The 18019-nt window shown below is 49.4% G+C and overlaps 1 protein-coding gene across 1 annotated transcript; it reads left to right on the forward strand.

Moving 5' to 3' along the window:
* The first annotated feature begins 1335 nt into the window (after window positions 1-1335).
* METTL27 (methyltransferase like 27) lies at window positions 1336-16662 on the forward strand. The gene is made up of 6 exons (XM_056819762.1): window positions 1336-1434; window positions 5764-5887; window positions 11328-11456; window positions 11782-11917; window positions 12325-12417; window positions 16010-16662. Exons 2-6 carry the CDS (start codon window positions 5768-5770, stop codon window positions 16264-16266), a joined length of 735 nt encoding a protein of 244 aa, XP_056675740.1. The 5' UTR covers window positions 1336-1434; window positions 5764-5767; the 3' UTR covers window positions 16267-16662.
* The last annotated feature ends 1357 nt before the right edge of the window (window positions 16663-18019 follow it).

The raw sequence follows: 18019 nt of genomic DNA on the forward strand, positions 1-18019 counted from the left end.
ACATGGCCAGGATTAAGCCTTGAGATGATGCTCAAAGTCAGGAATAGGATCCAATGTTGGGAATGGGAGCTCAGTGTCAGTAATGTGGGCTCAGTGTTAACAGATGGCAGCTGAGGACCAGGAATGGGAGCTCTGTAACTGGCATGGTGCCTCAGGATCAAGAATGGGGAATTTTTTGTGGTGGCAAAGAATATTGAGGGAATGCCCATCCACCTGGGTCATAGCACACAATCATGACAGAGCCCTATCGTGCTATAAGAAATGATAAGCACCCTGAACAATCTGCAGGGATCTAGGAGAAAAAACACTATCCATAAGCAGAGGACAAACTGAGGGAGTAGAAACACCGAGGAAGGGCAACTGCCTGACTACAATGGCTGAGGGGACATGACAGAGGAGAGACTCTAAACGAACACTCTAATGCAAATACTAACAACATGGCAATGGGTTCGAATCAAGAACACATGTGATACCCAATGGAATCACGCGTCGGCTACGGGGGGTGGGAGGGAGGAAAAGAAAATGATCTTTGTCTTTAATGAATAATGCATGGAAATGATCAAATAAATACTATTTTAAAAAATGGAAAAAAAAGAAGCTGAGAAAAAAAAGAAATGATAAGCAGGAAGGTGGCCCAAAAAGCTGGAAAGACCTCCATGAACTGATTGAGACTGAAGTGAGCAGAACCAGGAAACATTGTACACAGCAACAGCAATATTGTAGCAATGCTCAACTGGAGGAGATTTTGTTACTCTGATTAAATCGATGATGGAAGATAATGCCAGAGAGAGAACTAATGAGCTCTGAGCACAGGTGGAGGCTTATTTTTTTCTTAGGTGAGTGAGTGTGTTTGGGTGTGTTTTCTTTTGCAACTCAGCTAATATGGAAATATGCTTTGCATGACTTCCCATGTATAATCAACCTAGTGCCTTCTCAAGGGGTGAGGAAAGGAGAGAATTTGGAATTCGAAATATTTTTAAATGAATGTTTAAAATGTTTAACATAATCAGGAAACATTTCACAAAATAAAACTATATTTTAAAAGTGGAAAAGAAACAAGAATGGTGCATCGCGCTAATGAGGGGGCTCAGAACCCGGGATGAGGGCTGGGGTTCTAAGAGGATCTCGAATCAGGGCTCAACTTACTTTCAAAACTCTGAACTAGCCACTCACCGGCTTTAAAAGCAAGAAGAAAGAAAGGGAAAGGTCAATCATAAACCCATATGTGTGTGTGGAGAGGGAGGAGAGACAGCCTTTGATCTGATTGGCCAACGTCTTTTAACTAAGAACCAATCAGAGGAGTGGGGGAAGGGACCGCTTCTCTTCCATCCCTCCCACCCTCATCTTCCCTGACTACTTGCCAGGCTCTGCCCCTCTGGGCCCCTCCTGCTCCAGTGCCTGGCATCCCCGCCCCCACCAGACCAGCAAGAAGAGGTAAGTAGATCCCCTTTCCCTTGATTCCTCTGCTACCCAGCACCCCTTGGGAGCTGAAGCAGCACTCACAGTGCACACTGGTGCCCCTGCAATCCAGGAAATGTGAACTGAGAAAAGAAAACGCAGCCTCTCTTGGCTTCCCCTCCTGTTGTACACACGCACACGCGGGCACTTACACACACCCTCTCTATTTCTCTCGTTCTGTCTCTTTCTGTCTCTCTCTGTCTCTGTGTGTCTCTGTCTCTGTCTCTCTCTGTCTCTCTGTATCTCTTTGTCTCTGTGTGTCTCTGCCTCCCCCCCCCCCAAAAAAGATTTAATGGAAACCTTTGAAGTGGGCTCTAAAGAAAGGGCATCAGATGGGCAGAATGAGGTCAGCAGTAGTGCTGGGGTCAGAAGTTTTAGGTCAGCCAGGTGAAGAGATAAGTGGAGGAGAGAGATATAGGCATGCCTGGGGAGATAGAGCAAAGTGCCTTGAATGCCAGACATGGGGAGTTTGATCTGGATTCTACAGGGGTAGACCTTGAACAGAAAAGCCCAGAGAGCAGCCTCCATTGATCCATTAGCCTTGTCCAAAATCACAGCTAGTGGCTGAGGAAGGATTCGAACCCAGGTCCTCTCATTCCAAATCCAGGGCCCTTTCCTCCATGGCAGGACATCCGTAGTCCATCAGGCTTTGGCTTAAGGAAGTGAGACTAGAAAGGAGAGGCCAGATCTAAAAGATGATTCAGAGGCTGGCAAACAGTTAACAGACTATGATGGGAAGGGAGGGAAGGAGAAGACTCTAGGATGGCCCAGCCCCACAAAGGTAACCATTGACCCATGAGGGTCCCCATCCTGCACCTGGACACCCAAGGGTAGCATTGGTAGGGGTGGGGCCACAGACAGAAGTAGTGATGGCATTAGGTGGAAAAGAACAAGCCTGATTAGGATATGTCAAGCTTGAGAGGCTGCTGGAACAGTCAGGAGAGTTGGAACTCAAAAGTAAGGTCACTGGACAAGTCACCTAACCCCCATTGCCCAGCCCTTACTGCTCTTCTGCCTTGGAACCAATGCACAGTGTTGATTCTATGTAAGGGAAGGGTTAAAAAAATTAAAATGAGGTCAAGGAGAGAGAGAGCTCAGTATAAGAGTCGGCTGTATAGATATAGCAATGGACGGATGATACAATAGACTCTGAGTCGGAGGTGGTCATTGTTCTTCAGTCTTTATCCAGTTGTGGCCACCCCATTCTGATGCCATTTGGGTTTTCTTGGCCAATGTACTGGAGTGGTTTGCCATTTCCTTCTCCTGGTCATTTTATAGATGGAGAAACTGAGGCAAACAAGGTAAAGTGACTTACCCAAAGTCACTCAGCTAGTGAACGTCTGAGTCCACTTTTGGAGTCCATACTCAGCACTTAGTACACTATGGCACCACCTAGCTGCCCAGGGAGTGACATGGTCACCAAAAAAATAAAAGCTAATTTCTTCCTGTTCCTGAATCCTGGCTCGGTTACTTTGGTCAAATCACTGCCTCTCTGAGCCTCAGTTTCCCCATCTGTAAGATGGCACAATTAGATGCCCTCTATGGTCCCTTCCGGCTCTAATCTCTCTGATCTCTCCTCTTTTCTACCTCCTACACCCCCCTACCTTCCTCCCTTTCTATATACTACTTTTTCTCCTCTCCTCTCTTCTTCCCTTCCCCCTTCACAAAATCTTTCCACAGCCTCACTTTCTCATCTATAAAATGGAAATAATAATAGTCATAGCCACTCCTTCACAAGGTGGTTAGAATTAAATGATATCTTAAAGCATTTTGTAAACATCAAAGCTATTATTATTTAGATGAATGAAAGGATGACCAAGAGACCGAGAGGGAGAGAGAAATTCAGCAGGAAGAGATGCAAAGATAGTAATAATGAGTGAAAGAGGAGGAGAGAGAGACACATTGAAGAGGAATAAGCAGAAATAAAGAGACAAGATGAGAGACACAGAAGGGACGGTATCTGAGAGAAACGGGAAATATTCTGAGAGATAGAGGTGAGGAAAGAAGACATTCCAGGCATGGAGCACAGCGAGGACAAAAGCAGGAAATAAGCAGAGAAGGTCAGAGACACCTAGAGACCCAAGAAGGGTATGATCAGAAGAATACTGAGATGGAAAAGTAGAAGGGAGCAACCCAGGAAATTGAACAGACACTGAGGAAAGACAACAGATGGAACACGGGCAGACAGAGAAAGAGAAAAAGGACAAGAGCAGGAGCAGGTAGGGATAGGGAGAGGAGAGAAATCAAGATGGCTAAAGGGTGAAGGACCACACCAGTGTCAAGGAAGGGAAGAACTAGAGGGAAGAAAAGAGAAATGCAGGATTGAAAAGATATGCCGGAGAGGCAGTTAGGTGACTCAGCCGATAAATACCCAGATCTAGGGACGGGAAGTCCTAAGTTCAGATCTGACCTCAGATACCAAATTGCCTAGCCCTTAATGATATCCTGCCTTGGAACCAATACTTAGTATTGATTCTAAGACAGAAGGGAGGGGAGGGGGGAGAAAGGGAGAGAGAGAGAGAGAGAGAGAGAGAGAGAGAGAGAGAGAGAGAGAGAGAGAGAGAGAGAGAGAGGAAGGAGGTAGGGAGGGAAGGAAGGAAGGAAGGAAGGAAGGAAGGAAGGAAGGAAGGAAGGAAGGAAGGAAGGAAGGAAACAAGGAAGGAAGGAAGGAAGGAAGGAAGGAAGGAAACAAGGAAACAAGGAAGGAAACAAGGAAGGAAGGAAGCAAGGAAGGAAGGAAGAAAGGAAGGGAGGGAGGGAGGGAGGAAGGGAAGGAGGAAGGAAGGAAGGGAGGGAGGGAGGGAGGGAGGAAGGGAGGAAGTGAGGGAGGGAGGGAGGGAGGAAGGGAGGGAGGGAGGGAGGAAGGAAGGAAGGAAGGAAGGAAGGAAACAAGGAAGGAAGGAAACAAGGAAGGAAGGAAGGAAACAAGGAAGGAAGGAAGGAAGGAAGGAAACAAGGAAGGAAGGAAGGAAGGAAACAAGGAAGGAAGGAAGGAAACAAGGAAGGAAGGAAGGAAGGAAACAAGGAAGGAAGGAAGGAAGGAAACAAGGAAGGAAGGAAACAAGGAAGGAAGGAAGGAAACAAGGAAGGAAGGAAGGAAGGAAGGAAGGAAGGAAGGAAGGAAGGAAGGAAGGAAGGAAGGAAGGAAGGAAGGAAGGAAGGAAACAAGGAAGGAAGGAAGGAAACAAGGAAGGAAGGAAGAAAACAAGGAAGGAAGGAAGGAAGGAAGGAAGGAAGGAAGGAAGGAAGGAAGGAAGGAAGGAAGGAAGGAAGGAAGGAAGGGAAGGAGGGGGGGAGGGAGGGAGGGAGACCAAGAGGACAGGAAAGGACTAGTTTAGGACCCTGCTTCTCTGGGAATTGGGTCGGAGGGGCTCATTCTAGCCCCTCCAACCTTCCCCCATACTCCAACATCTAGCATAGGCACAGATTGTTGAAAGAGTCCTTTGATGATGTGGCAGAAATGATTTCTATGAGTCTGGAGGGGCCCTAAAGTTCTCATCGGATTTTTCTGTCCAGCCACCACAGTAACCCATTAGTGACCACATAGAAAGTGAGGGTGCCTGGCCCCAAATCTCATCCATAGGACCGTAGCACTGAGTGCTGGGAAGAACTTTAATTGTGTCTAATCCCTTTCATTTAACAAGAAAGAAAAGGGAAGATACTCTCCCAGAGTCACCAAACTACTATAGAGAGAACATCTGGTCATCTGATATTTAAATCCTATATTCTCTCTACTGTCCAACACTGCCCATGGGCCTACTTTCCTCAAGGGTGGGCCCCTAATTTCCTTCTACATCCTCAGGGTGGACCCATCATCCCATTTATCTCTCTCACCACTCCATTAAAAAGAGACATGTTATCCTTAAGAATCTGGCCATAGGTGAGATATGTCCATTAAGGGGTTAAAACCAGATGTAGGGGGCAGCTGGGTAGCTCAGTGGATTGAGAATCAAACCTAGAGACGGGAGATTCTGGGTTCAAATCTTGCCTCAGACACTTCCTAGCTGTGTGACCCTGGACAAGTCACTTAACCCTCATTGCCCAGCCCTTACTGTTCTGCCTTGGAACCAATACACAGTGTTGATTCTAAGAGAGTAGGGGTTTAAAATCTTCTGTGAAATTCTTGAACTGTTTTTTCTTCTTCTAAAATTCCCCTCTCAGTGATGTAAACCTGCTCTAGGTCTTGGCAGCCATGGAATGGGTAGAGGAGGGCAAGAGCTGGCAGCTTTGAAACTGTGACCAGTCATGTCTCCTCAGGGCTCCAGGGCTCTGTGGAAAGTGGCACGGTGATCTTTTTTCCCTCAGGAAGATGGCGTCCCCCAGAAGGAACCTGGCTCAGGTACAAGCCTGGATTGGGACTTCCCATGGCATCACTGACCTGAACCAAAAAATTAGCTTCTATGACCAGTGGGCTTCCGACTACGATCAGGTGACCACACTGCCGCCCCATGCCCTTCTCCTCTACAAACACAGCTCTCGCCACCCTCCTCCTGTACTCATACATGCACACATACATTTCCCAAGGTTCCTAGGACTCAGAGATCCCTCCAGTGAATAGGGGGACTCAGACCTTTCCTCAGGGAATCCTGGCCTGATGGGGAAACAGTCCTTGCCCTCAGTGACCCCTCAGCCTGATGGAAGGGCAGACCCCCTGTGTTCAAGAAAGACAAAGGCTGATGGGAGGGGTGAGGGTGGGCAGTGATTGCATATTGGCACACACTGGCTTAGAAAAAAGAGATCTCCCCCAAAGTGCAAAGTCGTTTGGCCCTGGGGGGTTGGGGAGGGGTGTTACACTTATCTCCCCAGAGCCCAGCACAAAGCCTTGTACACGTGGCAAGTTCTTAAATAGATGTTCGTTGAATGAATATTGAAAATGGATGTTGATGGACATTTCCAAACAAAGGCAAAATATGGCATCTGGTAATGACCAACTGGGTGATGCGTGATCATATTTTCAGAGAGCACAAGCAATGAACTGGCAAGTCGTGGAGCCTTGGGGGCCAGGCAGAGTCCCTCTCTGAGGGAGCTTGCAATGGAGGCAGGAGACATTAGAGCTGGAATGGTCTGAGGGGATCAGTCCCTTATCCCCTTTATTTCTCAGAGGAGGAGAGAGAGGAACATCACACAGCTGTTAATAGCATAATGGCAGAGGCCAGTTTCTGGTGCTTCATCTCTCTGTCTCTCTGTCTCTGTCTTTCCCTCTGTCTCTCTGTCACTTTCTTTCTTCCTTTCTTTCTCTCTCTCTCTCTGTCTCGTTCTCCCTCTCTCTGTCTCTCTATCTCTGTCTGTCTCTCTTTCCCTCTCTCTCTCTCTCTGTCTCTCTCTATCTCTCTATTTCTCAGTCTGTCTCTCTTTCCCTCTGTCTCTCTGTCACTTTCTTTCTCTCTCTCTGTCTCTCTGTCTTGTTCTCCCTCTCTCTATCTCTCTATCTGTCTTCTCTCTTTCCCTGTCTCTCTCTCTCTGTCTGTGTGTATATCTCTCTCTATCTCTCTATTTCTCAGTCTGTCTCTCTCTTTCCCTCTGTCTCTCTGTCACTTTCTTTCTCCCTTTCTCTCTCTCCCTCTTCTCTCTCTCTTCTTTCTCTCTCACTCTCTCTGTCTCTGTCTCTGTCTCTCTCTCTCTCTCTCTCTCTCTCTCTCTCTCTTCTTTCTCTCTCACTCTCTCTGTCTCTCTCTCTCTCTCTCTCTCTCACACACACACACACACACACACACACACACACACACACACAGAGATAGCAATGCCAGGCACCAATCAGAGTCCAAGAAATGCTATCATTCGTGATTGCTGTTGTGATAACAAATAAAAAAGGGAGAAGTTCCGAAGGGCAGGATGAGCTCAGACATTCAGGCAGATTGTACAGGTTTTTCAGGGTGTTGGAAAGTAATCAGAGTGACTAAGGCGCAGGATGTTGGAGATGGGCAGGAGGGAAACAAACACCAGAGCCTTCATTGCATAAGATGGCCCGACCGTGCAAGGAGATCAGACTCCAGGCACATCCACCCTGTGTGTCCTGGGAGCCTTCAGAAAGCTGAATAAAAAGGAGGGAAGAGGTCCAAGTGGCCTGGCCTCACCTGGGCTGGAGGCCTAGAAGTCATTTCTCCCCACTTCCTCACTTCTTTTTTTTAAACTCTTACCTTCCATCTTAGAATCAATACTGTGTATTTATTCCAAGACAGAACAGTGGTAAGGGCTAGGCAGTGGGGGTCAAGTGACTTGTCCAGGGTCACACAGCTAGGAAATGTCTGAGGTCAGATTTGAACTCAGGACCTCCCATCTCTAGGCCTGGCTCTCAATCCACTCAGCTGCCCAGCTGCCCTCTCCTACTTCCTCACTTCTGCTTGGCAGGTCTCTTCTCCCCAGAGCCCAAGCCCTCCAAAGCCTCTGCCTCCAAAAATCGTGGGATGTAGCACAAGGCTGAAGGCATCAGCAAGCTTTTACCACATGCCTGCTACATGCAAGGCACTGTGCTAGACACTGAGGATACCAAGATAAAGCTAAAAACAGCCCCTGCCCCCACCGAGCTAGTCGGAGCCTGATCTTTCTTTTGACTCCCAATTGTCTATTAGGAACCTCCAACTGGTTATCCCATAGGCTTTTTTTAACTCTTACTTTCTGCCTTTAGTACCAACTCGAAGACAGAAGGGAAAAGTCTAGAAGGCAACTGGGGTTAAGTGACTTACCCAGGGTCACACAGCTAGAAAATGTCTAAGGCCACATTTGAACCCAGGTTCTCCCAACTGTAGGTCTGGCACTGAGCCACCTAGCTGCCCCCTACCCCCCATAGGCATCTTAAACTCAATAAGTTCAAAACAATTTCTAATCTTTTCCCCAAACCCTCTTCCCTCTCTTAACTCCCCTAGAGCGTCCAGAGTACGGCCGTATTCCCAGGCACTAGGCTCAGAGCTCCTACGTTCCCAGCCCTGCATCCAGTCCCTTGGCAAGTCTTATGGTTTCTGCCTTTAGAACATGTCTCATATCGCCTCCATCTCGCCTGTAACTTTGCCAGCACTCCAGTGAGGGGCCTCATCACCTCAGATCGAGATTATTCCAACAGCCTGCTAGTGGGTCTCCCTGTCTCAAACCTCTCCCCACTCCCAGCCGTCCTTTACTCAACTATCAGTGATCTTCTGAAAGCGTTTCTGGATGTTGTTCAATCGTTTCAATCATGTCTGACTCTCTGTGACTCCATCTGGGGTTCTCTTGGCAGAGATACTGGAATGGTTTACCATTTCCTTCTCCAGCTCATTTGACAGATGAGGAAACTGAGACCAACAGGGTGAAGTGACTTGCCCAGGGTCACACAGCTAAGACACTAGAGTGGTTGGCCACTTCCTTCTCCAGCTCATTTGACAGATGAGGAAACTGAGGCCAACAGGGTGAAGTTGCCCAGGGTCACACAGCTAAGATACTAGAGTGGTTGGCCACTTCCTTCTCCAGCTCATTTGACAGATGAGGAAACTGAGGCCAACAGGGTGAAGTGACTTGCCCAGGGTCACACAGCTAAGACACTAGAGTGGTTGGCCACTTCCTTCTCCAGCTCATTTGACAGATGAGGAAACTGAGGCCAACAGGGTGAAGTGACTTGCCCAGGGTCACACAGTTAAGATACTAGAATGGTTGGCCACTTCCTTCTCCAGCTCATTTGACAGATGAGGAAACTGAGGCCAACAGGGTGAAGTGACTTGCCCAGGGTCACACAGCTAAGATACTAGAGTGGTTGGCCACTTCCTTCTCCAGCTCATTTGACAGAAGAGGAAACTGAGGCCAACAGGGTGAAGTGACTTGCCCAGGGTCACACAGCTAAGACACTAGAGTGGTTGGCCACTTCCTTCTCCAGCTCATTTGACAGATGAGGAAACTGAGGCCAACAGGGTGAAGTGACTTGCCCAGGGTCATGCAGCTAGTAAGTGTTTGAGGCTGGATTTGAATTCACAAAGATGACTCTTCCTGACACCAGGCCCAGCACCACCTAGCTGCCCTCTAACATGTAGATGTGACCTGACTTACTCTCTTAGTCACTCAACTCCAGTGGTTTCCAGTTACCTGCAGGATCAGATATCGAGGCCTGTATTTGACTTTCAAAGTGTTCACCACCTAGTCCTTTCCTACCTATATTTAACCCCCTTCCACATACTCTTCGAGCCAATGGCCCTGGGATCCCCGTGTCCGCAGTGCCTAGGGGTCTTCCTCATCTCTGCCTCCAAGCTTCCTTCAGCCCAAATCCCACCTTTTGCAAGAGCTTTTCTCCACCCTCCTTAATCTTAGTGCCTGCCCGCTGAGACTCCTCTTCATCTGTCATAGATAGGCAGACAGGCAGACAGCAGCGAGATGGATGGATGGATGGAAAGAGAGATACCTAGATAGACAGAAGGATCGATACATGATAGATGGATGGATGCATGGATTGGTTGCTAGATAGATAGATAGTTGGTCAATGGAAGCATACATAGATTTTTGGATGGAAGGGGAGAGAAAGAGAGAGAAAATTAGAGAGGGAGGGAGAAAGAGAGGGGGTAGAGGAGAGAGAAAGAGGGAGAGACAGAGAGACAGAGACAGACAGAGAGAGAGATCTTGGTTTTACATCATCGTTTTCATGTGGTCTCCACTAGGTTTTTTGCCTTTCTTCCTCCCTTCAGGACTTAGCACAGTATCGAGCACACAGGAGGTGCTTAATAACTACCAGCTAACTATCAATCCATCAATAAGCATTTTAAAGTACCTACTATGTGCCACATACAAATAAGGAAATGAAATTCTTTCAGGAACCTTAGATTTAGAGCTAGAATGAACTCCTCTGGTTACCTGACCATGAAGTCATACCATTTTCTGTTAGCAAAGTCCTTCGATCATCTAATCCTGTCCCCTTGTCTTATTCATTGATGAAGAAACTAAGACTCAAAGAGGACCATCAGCTGGTGCAGGGAATAGAGGGCAGCTAGACCTGGAGTCAGGAATGCCCATCTTCATGAGTTCAAATCCAGCCTCAGACACTTCTGAGCCGTGAGATCCTGTTTACCTCAGTTTTCTCATATGTTAAATGGGCTGAAGAAGGAATGGCAAACCACTCCAGGATCTTCGCCAAGAAAACCTCCAATGGGGTCCCAGAGAGTCAGACAGGACTGAAATGACTGAACGATGATAAGGAGATGGGGCAGGGGCAGGGGGCAGGGAATGATTTGGCCACTGCCACACAATGAATAAGTTCTTCTTGGGCATCCCGATCCCTCCTTCCTTTTCGCTCCTACTGCAATAGGTGGCATCTGAACTTGTACCACAGTCAGGGATGAGTGAGCCTGGTGATTCAGAGACCACGGAGGCTGATTTGTAACCAGCACATGGGAATGTTCACCTCCAATTGAGGACTTCCCTCAAGTTGCCTCCAAGATAGCTCACAAGCGCTGGGTGAAACCACGATGGTTCCTTGAGAGCGCAGCAGTGGGGGGTTGGGAAAGGAGGACCGAAGGCCCCCCTAAAGCCCCAGAGAGAACTCTGGCTCCACTCTGGGCCTGTGTGAGCTGGGAGGTCTTAACTGCTTCTTCTGCTGTAAGTGGTGATGGTGATGGTTGGCTTAAATCAGTTTCCTCCTCCATAAAATGAGGGGATTGGCTAGATGGCCTCAGGCTCTCTAGATTGGTGACTCTAAGAATGGAGACTGGCCCCCACTTAGGATATTGGGAGGGGGGACAACAGGCCCTTCCCCCAAAGGAATCCCCACCATGTTTGATCCAGTGTTCGAGGCCACCCAACCACTGCAAAGTGTCAGGGCAGAGGATTGGTGGGCAGTCTAGATGGAACTGCCTGGCACCAAGAGGAATGTTCTAGAAGGAATGGCTCTGAGATGGGAATGTGTCTTTGTGTATCCACAGGATGTGGGCACCCTGGATTACCAAGCTCCCCGCCTGGCTGCTGACTGCCTGGCCTCAGCCTTCCTCTCCTCTCCCCAAGAGGCCCTGCTCCTAGATGTGGCCTGTGGTACTGGACTGGTGGCCGTCGAGGTGCAGGGGCTTTCGGCCATCCCTGTTCTCCCATCTTCCCGTTTCTCATCCCTGCCCACCCATCTCTTTTTTTCCTTACCCATCCCAAGGTCCTTTCTCTCTTCCATGCATCTAGTCAGCCCATCCATTATAGCAGTACATTCCCTGCCCTTAGTCAGAACTTTACTGTCTGTCCCTCCCTCCCTCCTGGGGCCCTTCTAAGGCAGGTGCGGGTGATCCAAGGATGCAGCTCTCTCCCCCCCTACCCCAAAGACTGAGCTGGAGGTGAAGGGGGTCTAGACGGAATGGAGGGGGAACAGCAGTAACAAGATCTGGTTCTCCTCAGCTCCAGAGATTGGGATTCTGCAACCTTCATGGAGTAGAAGGCAGCAAAAGTATGCTAGAGGTGGCCAAGAACCGAGGCTTGTACCAACAGCTGAGCCTCTGTGTCCTGGGCCCAGAGCCCCTGCCTGCCCCTTCAGGTAACGGGCATCCAGAACCAGCCCTAGAGCCCCCACCCTCCATCCCTGCTCTCAATGCCAAGCCCCCCTCCATCCCTGAGCCCTCATTCCCCTCCCTCCGATGCCCACCCAACCCGCTGGATGTAGCCACATCAATAACGTCTTCGGCATGACCCTGTCTCCAGGAGGCCCTTTATGTGGTCCTTCCCATGTGGAATGTCTTCTGTGGCCATAGGCAGAGCCCTTCTTCCTCTACCGAGCCCCCCACCCCACCCCCTGCCGCCATCTTTCCTCAGATCAGATGCACTCTCTTTGCAGTGAGCAAAGAAGAAACATCTGTGGGTGTGGGACCAAACCCCTCCTGGGCACGGGGCGGGACAAGGTCCAGGGCTGATTGGGGTGACTGCCCGCCTTCCTCCTCGCTTCAGATCATTATGATGCCGTGACGGTTGTTGGGGCCCTCAGTGATGGGCAGATTCCTTACAGTGCAGTGCCAGAGCTCCTTCGAGTCACGAAGCCAGGTGAGCTCCACCAGGCACTCCACAGCTGAGAAGGGGCTTCTGGGGCCCCGGGGGCTTGTGGGAAGAGACACAGGCTGTGCTGGATTAGACCCCTGATCCCCCATCCTCACTTGGGTCTAAGATACCACCCTAGGAACCAGGCACCAGAAATGGGAACTGAAGGAGACTATTACCTGGGCCTTCGGGTACAGACTCTCCATCCTCAGCACTGAGCCCCCAACCCTCACGTGAAGCAAAATCCTCCAGGACCTCCAGGAGTCCTCTTCTTCTCACCAGGACCCCATCTGTAGCTCAAGCGAATACCTTCTCCATGAAGCCTTTCCTGAGCTCCTCGCTAGCGCGTGCCCTCAGAACAGCTAGATAGCACAGTGGGTAGAGGACCAGGCATGGAGTATGAAGGACCTGGGTTCAAATCTGGCCTCACACTTCCTAGCTGTGTGACCCTGGGCAAGTCACTTCACCCCCATTGCCTAGCCCTTACTGCTTTTCTGCTTGGACCCAATATATAGTATTGATTCTAAGATGGAAGGTGAGGCTTATATATATATATATATGTGTGTGTGTGTGTGTGTGTGTGTGTGTGTGTGTGTGTGTGTGTGTGTGTGTGTGTGTGTGTGTGTGTGTGTGTTTTGTATTATACAGTATATGTATAATTCTTCAACTGTTTTTTCTTTCTCTAAATTTCCCTACTTAATAGTATTTCAATGCTTAGTATCATTTTTTCCAAACCTTTACCTTCCATCTTGGACCCTGTGCTGGGTATCAATTCCAAAGCAGAATAGCAGTAAGAGCTAGGCAATGAGGGTTAAGTGACTTGCCCAGGGTCACACAGCTAGGCAGTATCTGAGGCCAGATTTGAACTGAGGTCCTTCACACTCCAGGCCTGGCACTCTGATCCACTATGCTACCTAGCTGCCCCACTGAGTATCAGTTCTAATACATAAAGCAAGAGTTTTGGGAAAGGAGAGGAGAAGAGAGGAAAGGAAAGGAAGGAAAGGGAAGGGAAGGGAAAGAAAGGGAAAGGGAAGGGAAGGAAAGGAAAGGAGAGGAGAAGAGAGGAAAGGAAAGGAAGGAAAGGGAAAGGAAGGGAAGGGAAGGGAAAGAAAGGGAAAGGGAAGGGAAGGAAAGGAGAGGAGAAGAGAGGAAAGGAAAGGAAGGGAAGGGAAAGGAAGGGAAGGGAAAGAAAGGGAAAGGAAAGGGAAGGAAAGGAAAGGAGAGGAGAAGAGAGGAAAGGAAAGGAAGGAAAGGGAAAGGAAGGGAAGGGAAGGGAAAGAAAAGGAAAGGGAAGGGAAGGAAAGGAGAGGAGAAGAGAGGAAAGGAAAGGAAGGAAAGGGAAAGGAAGGGAAGGGAAGGGAAAGAAAGGGAAAGGGAAGGAAAGGAGAGGAGAAGAGAGGAAAGGAAAGGAAGGAAAGGGAAAGAAAGGGAAAGGGAAGGAAAAGGAAGGGAAGGAAAGAAAATTGTATAGTATGTTTCCTCATGAGTCCTTTGGAGTCATGGTTGGCCATTGTGCCAAACCAGAGTTCCTGGGTCTTTCAACATTGATTATCTTCTCTCCATTATACTTAGTGTTTCTGGTCCTCAGTTTCCTCATCTGTAAAATGAGAGGTTTGAACTCCAGGATTTCCAACGTCCCTTCCAGTTCTTAAACTATGTGATCTGAGGAGTCACTAGGTAGTTTAATGGACTGAGGGCCAGACCTGGAGATGGGAGGTCCTGGGTTCAAATGTGACCTCTGATACTTCCTAGCTGGGCAAATCACTTCACCTCCGTTGCCCAGCCTTTACTGCTCTTCTGCATTGGCACCACACGCAGGATTGATTCTAAGACAGAAGCTAAGGGTTTTAGTCCAAATAAATAGCAGTGTGGTCTGGCCAGGTGGGGCATGATGGACACCCTTTCAAATGAATTTGGAGAAGGAAGAGGCAGCCATGGGCTGGGACGGCTGGGGGAGACAGACCTCTAGAGGAGGTGGGCTCCAAAGGACTGCTGAGTTGGGAGTGTGTGGAGCAGGCTTCCCCAAACTTACCCAGGGGGCCGAGTCACTGTCCCTCAGACCGCTGGAGGGCCGGACTTTAAAAAAACTGAACAAATCTGCATAGGGCTTTCTGGGATAGCAGAGGCTGCAGCGCTGGCTGTGATGGGTCTGTCACACCTTGCACAGGCCCATCACAGCCACCACTATACCGGGCAGCAGGATACACAGTGCGGCATCCCCTCCCCCAGGCCACCGTTCACCATGCTGACGTCTTCCATTGTGCAGCCACAGAATCCTTTGCATGCGCCTTGTTCTCCTTCAGTTACTCTCAGAACAAGGCGCCACCCAAAGGATGACTGAAGTCACCAGAAGTAGTCCTGTATGTGTGATGCCACGCTTTGTGGCTCCTCTCACTGACCACCAATAAAAGAGGTGCCCCTTCAGGAGTGTGGTGGGGACCGGATACATGGCCTTGGGGGGCCATAGTTTGGGGACCCCTGGACTGTGGAGGAACCCAAGGCTTTGGGGTCCCCGTGGGAAGGCTAGAAGCATGGGACCAGGGGCCAGGAGGCTGGGCTGGAGGAGCATCTGATTGGACCATCTCGTCAAAGAGTCCCATAAGCTCTTGGCCACTCCATGAGCAGATCTCCAGGTGCTTCTCAGCCAGCTTTTCAGGATTCTCACCTGAATGCCACGAGCTGCTGTCAGTGCATTTAGACTCCAGAAAACGCCTCCAGTTCCTGTCCCAGGTGGCCGATGGCTGGCACGGCTTCAAGAATCTGTGCACACCTGGTGTCGAGGCGTTGGCTGGGGTATCGGGCTGGGGGCCCAGAACGAGGGTGTTTGTTGGGAATCCCACCAGACCAGTATTGACGAAGTATCTGCTGAGCCAAGTGCCAGGGAGACAAAGGAACGGCCCCTCCGCTGCAGACAAGCCATCCCTTGTCATCTCCTTTTCCTGAGCTGTTCCTCTTGCTGAAATACCTTCCCCCAACTCTCCAAATTCTATCGCAGGTTTGTGTAGGGAAGTAAGACAAGTGGTGGAGTTGGAGTCAAGGGACTGGGGTTCAAATCCTGCTTTTCCTACTTACTATATTACCTTAGGCAAGTATCCTTTCTTCTCTGGGCCTCACCCCAACACCCCTTCCTGGTCTACACATTGTATTTCTTTCAGTCTTACTCCTTCTAGGAAGATGATTTCATCTATTGATGTAGTGACTAGGGCAGTGGCCTTGGAGTCAAAACACCTAAGCTTAAGTCTTTGTGGTACACTTGTGAGCCATGTCGCCTGCCTTCCCTGGGCCTTGCTTTCCCCATCTGGAAAAATGAAGGGCTCAAAGGAGAGGATCTCTCTGATTGATCCCATACAGCTCTGGTTTAGATGACTTGAAGTTTCGCCTCCTCTGGGAAGTCCTCCATGACTGCCTACTGGCATCTCCTAAGAATGTCTTGTTTTGTGACTTGTCGCCCTTGTCTCTCAAGTAGACTGTGAGCTCCCCAAGAGCACAGGCTCCCATGGGGCTGACCATGCATGCAGCACTCTGCAGAGTCAAGATGCAAGAGATGCAAGGCTATAAGGCCAGGAGAACTCCTCTCTCCCTCCTTCTCTCCTCTTAGGGGGCCTGCTGTGTCTCACCACAAGAGCCAACTCTTCCAATTTACCTTACAAAGAGGCCCTGGAGGCCCAACTGGCCAGACTGGAGCAGGCCGGGAAATGGAATCGAGTTCTAGTCCGCACTGTGGATCAGTGGGAACGGGCTACCTCAGAGCAAGAGCTTCCACCCTCTGCAGGCAGCAGCCCTGGCTTCATCCCTGGGGCTATCTACCTCTATCGAAAGCAGGAAGCTGTCCCAGCCCAGGGCACTGGGTTCTGATGGGCAACAGCCAGAAGACTGCAGGCCATTGGTCAGCTGCCTGGCCTGATGCAAGTCACTTCCTTCCAGCGCTTAGCCCAATGCCTGGCAGGTAGCTAGACACAGTAAGTCCTGGCAGATGCCTCTGCTTAATTTTCTCATCTGTAAAATGGGTTCACACCAGCCCTGTACTGGTCCCTCAGGGATGGTCTGCAGATACAATGAATTAAAAGAGAGGAACAGACTTGGAAAACTGAGTGGCCATCTGTAACCCAGATCAAATGGCTTACTTAGGGAGGGAGAGGATTGGGATCTTCTACATTCAGAAAAGGAATGCTGAAAATTATTACATGGAATTGGGAAAAGAAATTGTTTAAATGAAAAAAATTAATAAAAACAAAAGAAAAATTAACAGCATGTGAATTTGAGAGCCAATTGTTTGTTTGTTTTAATAAAAACTAAATCCTGTATCTGCCACCTGGATTCTGGTCCCCAGCTCTGCCACTAAACTGACTACGCGACCTTGGACAAGTCCCTTACACAGTTTCCTCCACCTGTAAAACAATGGGCAACGGGGTTGGGCTGGATGGTGCCCTAACTTGTCTCTAGTCTCCAAGAGCATAGAGTTCTGGGATGTCACTGAGCTCAAGTCCTACTTAGTGACTTTGTTACAGCACTATGCCATGACCTGGCACATGGCACCATTTGAGGGCTCTCTTGGCATTTCCCAAATATCTCCTCCACCCCTCAATGGCAACTGAAATTCTCCCTTTAAGGATTTATTTGCAGGAGGTGGCAGTGCTCAGTGATCCACAGGTTCATAGGGTTAGAGCTAGAAAGGATGTGAGAAGTCATCTAAGTCAACCTCCTTTTACAGATGGAGAAACTGAGGCACCGTCGGGGTTATGATTTATCCAAAGTTACCCAGATAAAAGGTGACAAGGATTTGAACACAGGCCCTCCACCGACTCCAAATCCCGTGTTTCCACCGCCCTAATTCCACTCCTGCAAAAAATGAAACTAGCCTCAAAGAAAGGAAATGACTTGCCCCAAGTGTAACTAGCAGATCAGGATTTGAACCTGCGTCATCTCATTCCAAATTCGGCGTTATTTCCATTTCACCCCCCTGATCCCGGCTCATTACGTGACTCAGTTTATAAAGAAGCAAACATGCCTTGTGTAGACGGAATAAATCGTCGATCTCAAAGCCGTCTGAGTGCTGAGCCAAGGCTTGTTGCTGCTGCTGCCTTTAAAGGAGGAATTAAGTTTCCGACTTCAGAGAAGCTCTCCGCCAGCGAGTGCCTAACCACAGGACGCCGGCTCTGGTGTGGGAGCCGCGCGGTGACCTGGATGGATGTTGGGAGGAGGGAGAGGACAGGAGAGCAGCAGGTGCTGGCAGTGTGTGGGTGTGAGACAGACACAGAGACAGAGACAGAGAGAGACACAGAGACAGGAGGGGAGAGAAAGGGGCCAACGCGAGAGGCTGTGGAATTTAACCCAACAGGACTTGTAGGATGGGGAGCGGGGAGGGGCGGCAAGGAGTACTGCCCAGAATGCTTTGCTCTCTCCTCCAAGCCCTCCTCCTCATCAACCCCTCACCTCTGGCCCCACGCCAGCCTGGCCGCTCCTGGACATCCTGGCCAAGATGCATTTCTCTGAATTGTTCCATTTGAGAAGTCGTTAGCAGCCCCTTCAGGCAAAATCCCCAGTTTGGGGGGCAGAAGGGAGGGGCTCTAACTGAAGGGGCTTTCCAGGCCCGGGTCGGGACGAGTGG

The sequence above is a fragment of the Monodelphis domestica genome, chromosome 2, assembly GCF_027887165.1.
Source record: "Monodelphis domestica isolate mMonDom1 chromosome 2, mMonDom1.pri, whole genome shotgun sequence".
Taxonomy (NCBI): Eukaryota; Metazoa; Chordata; class Mammalia; order Didelphimorphia; family Didelphidae; genus Monodelphis; species Monodelphis domestica.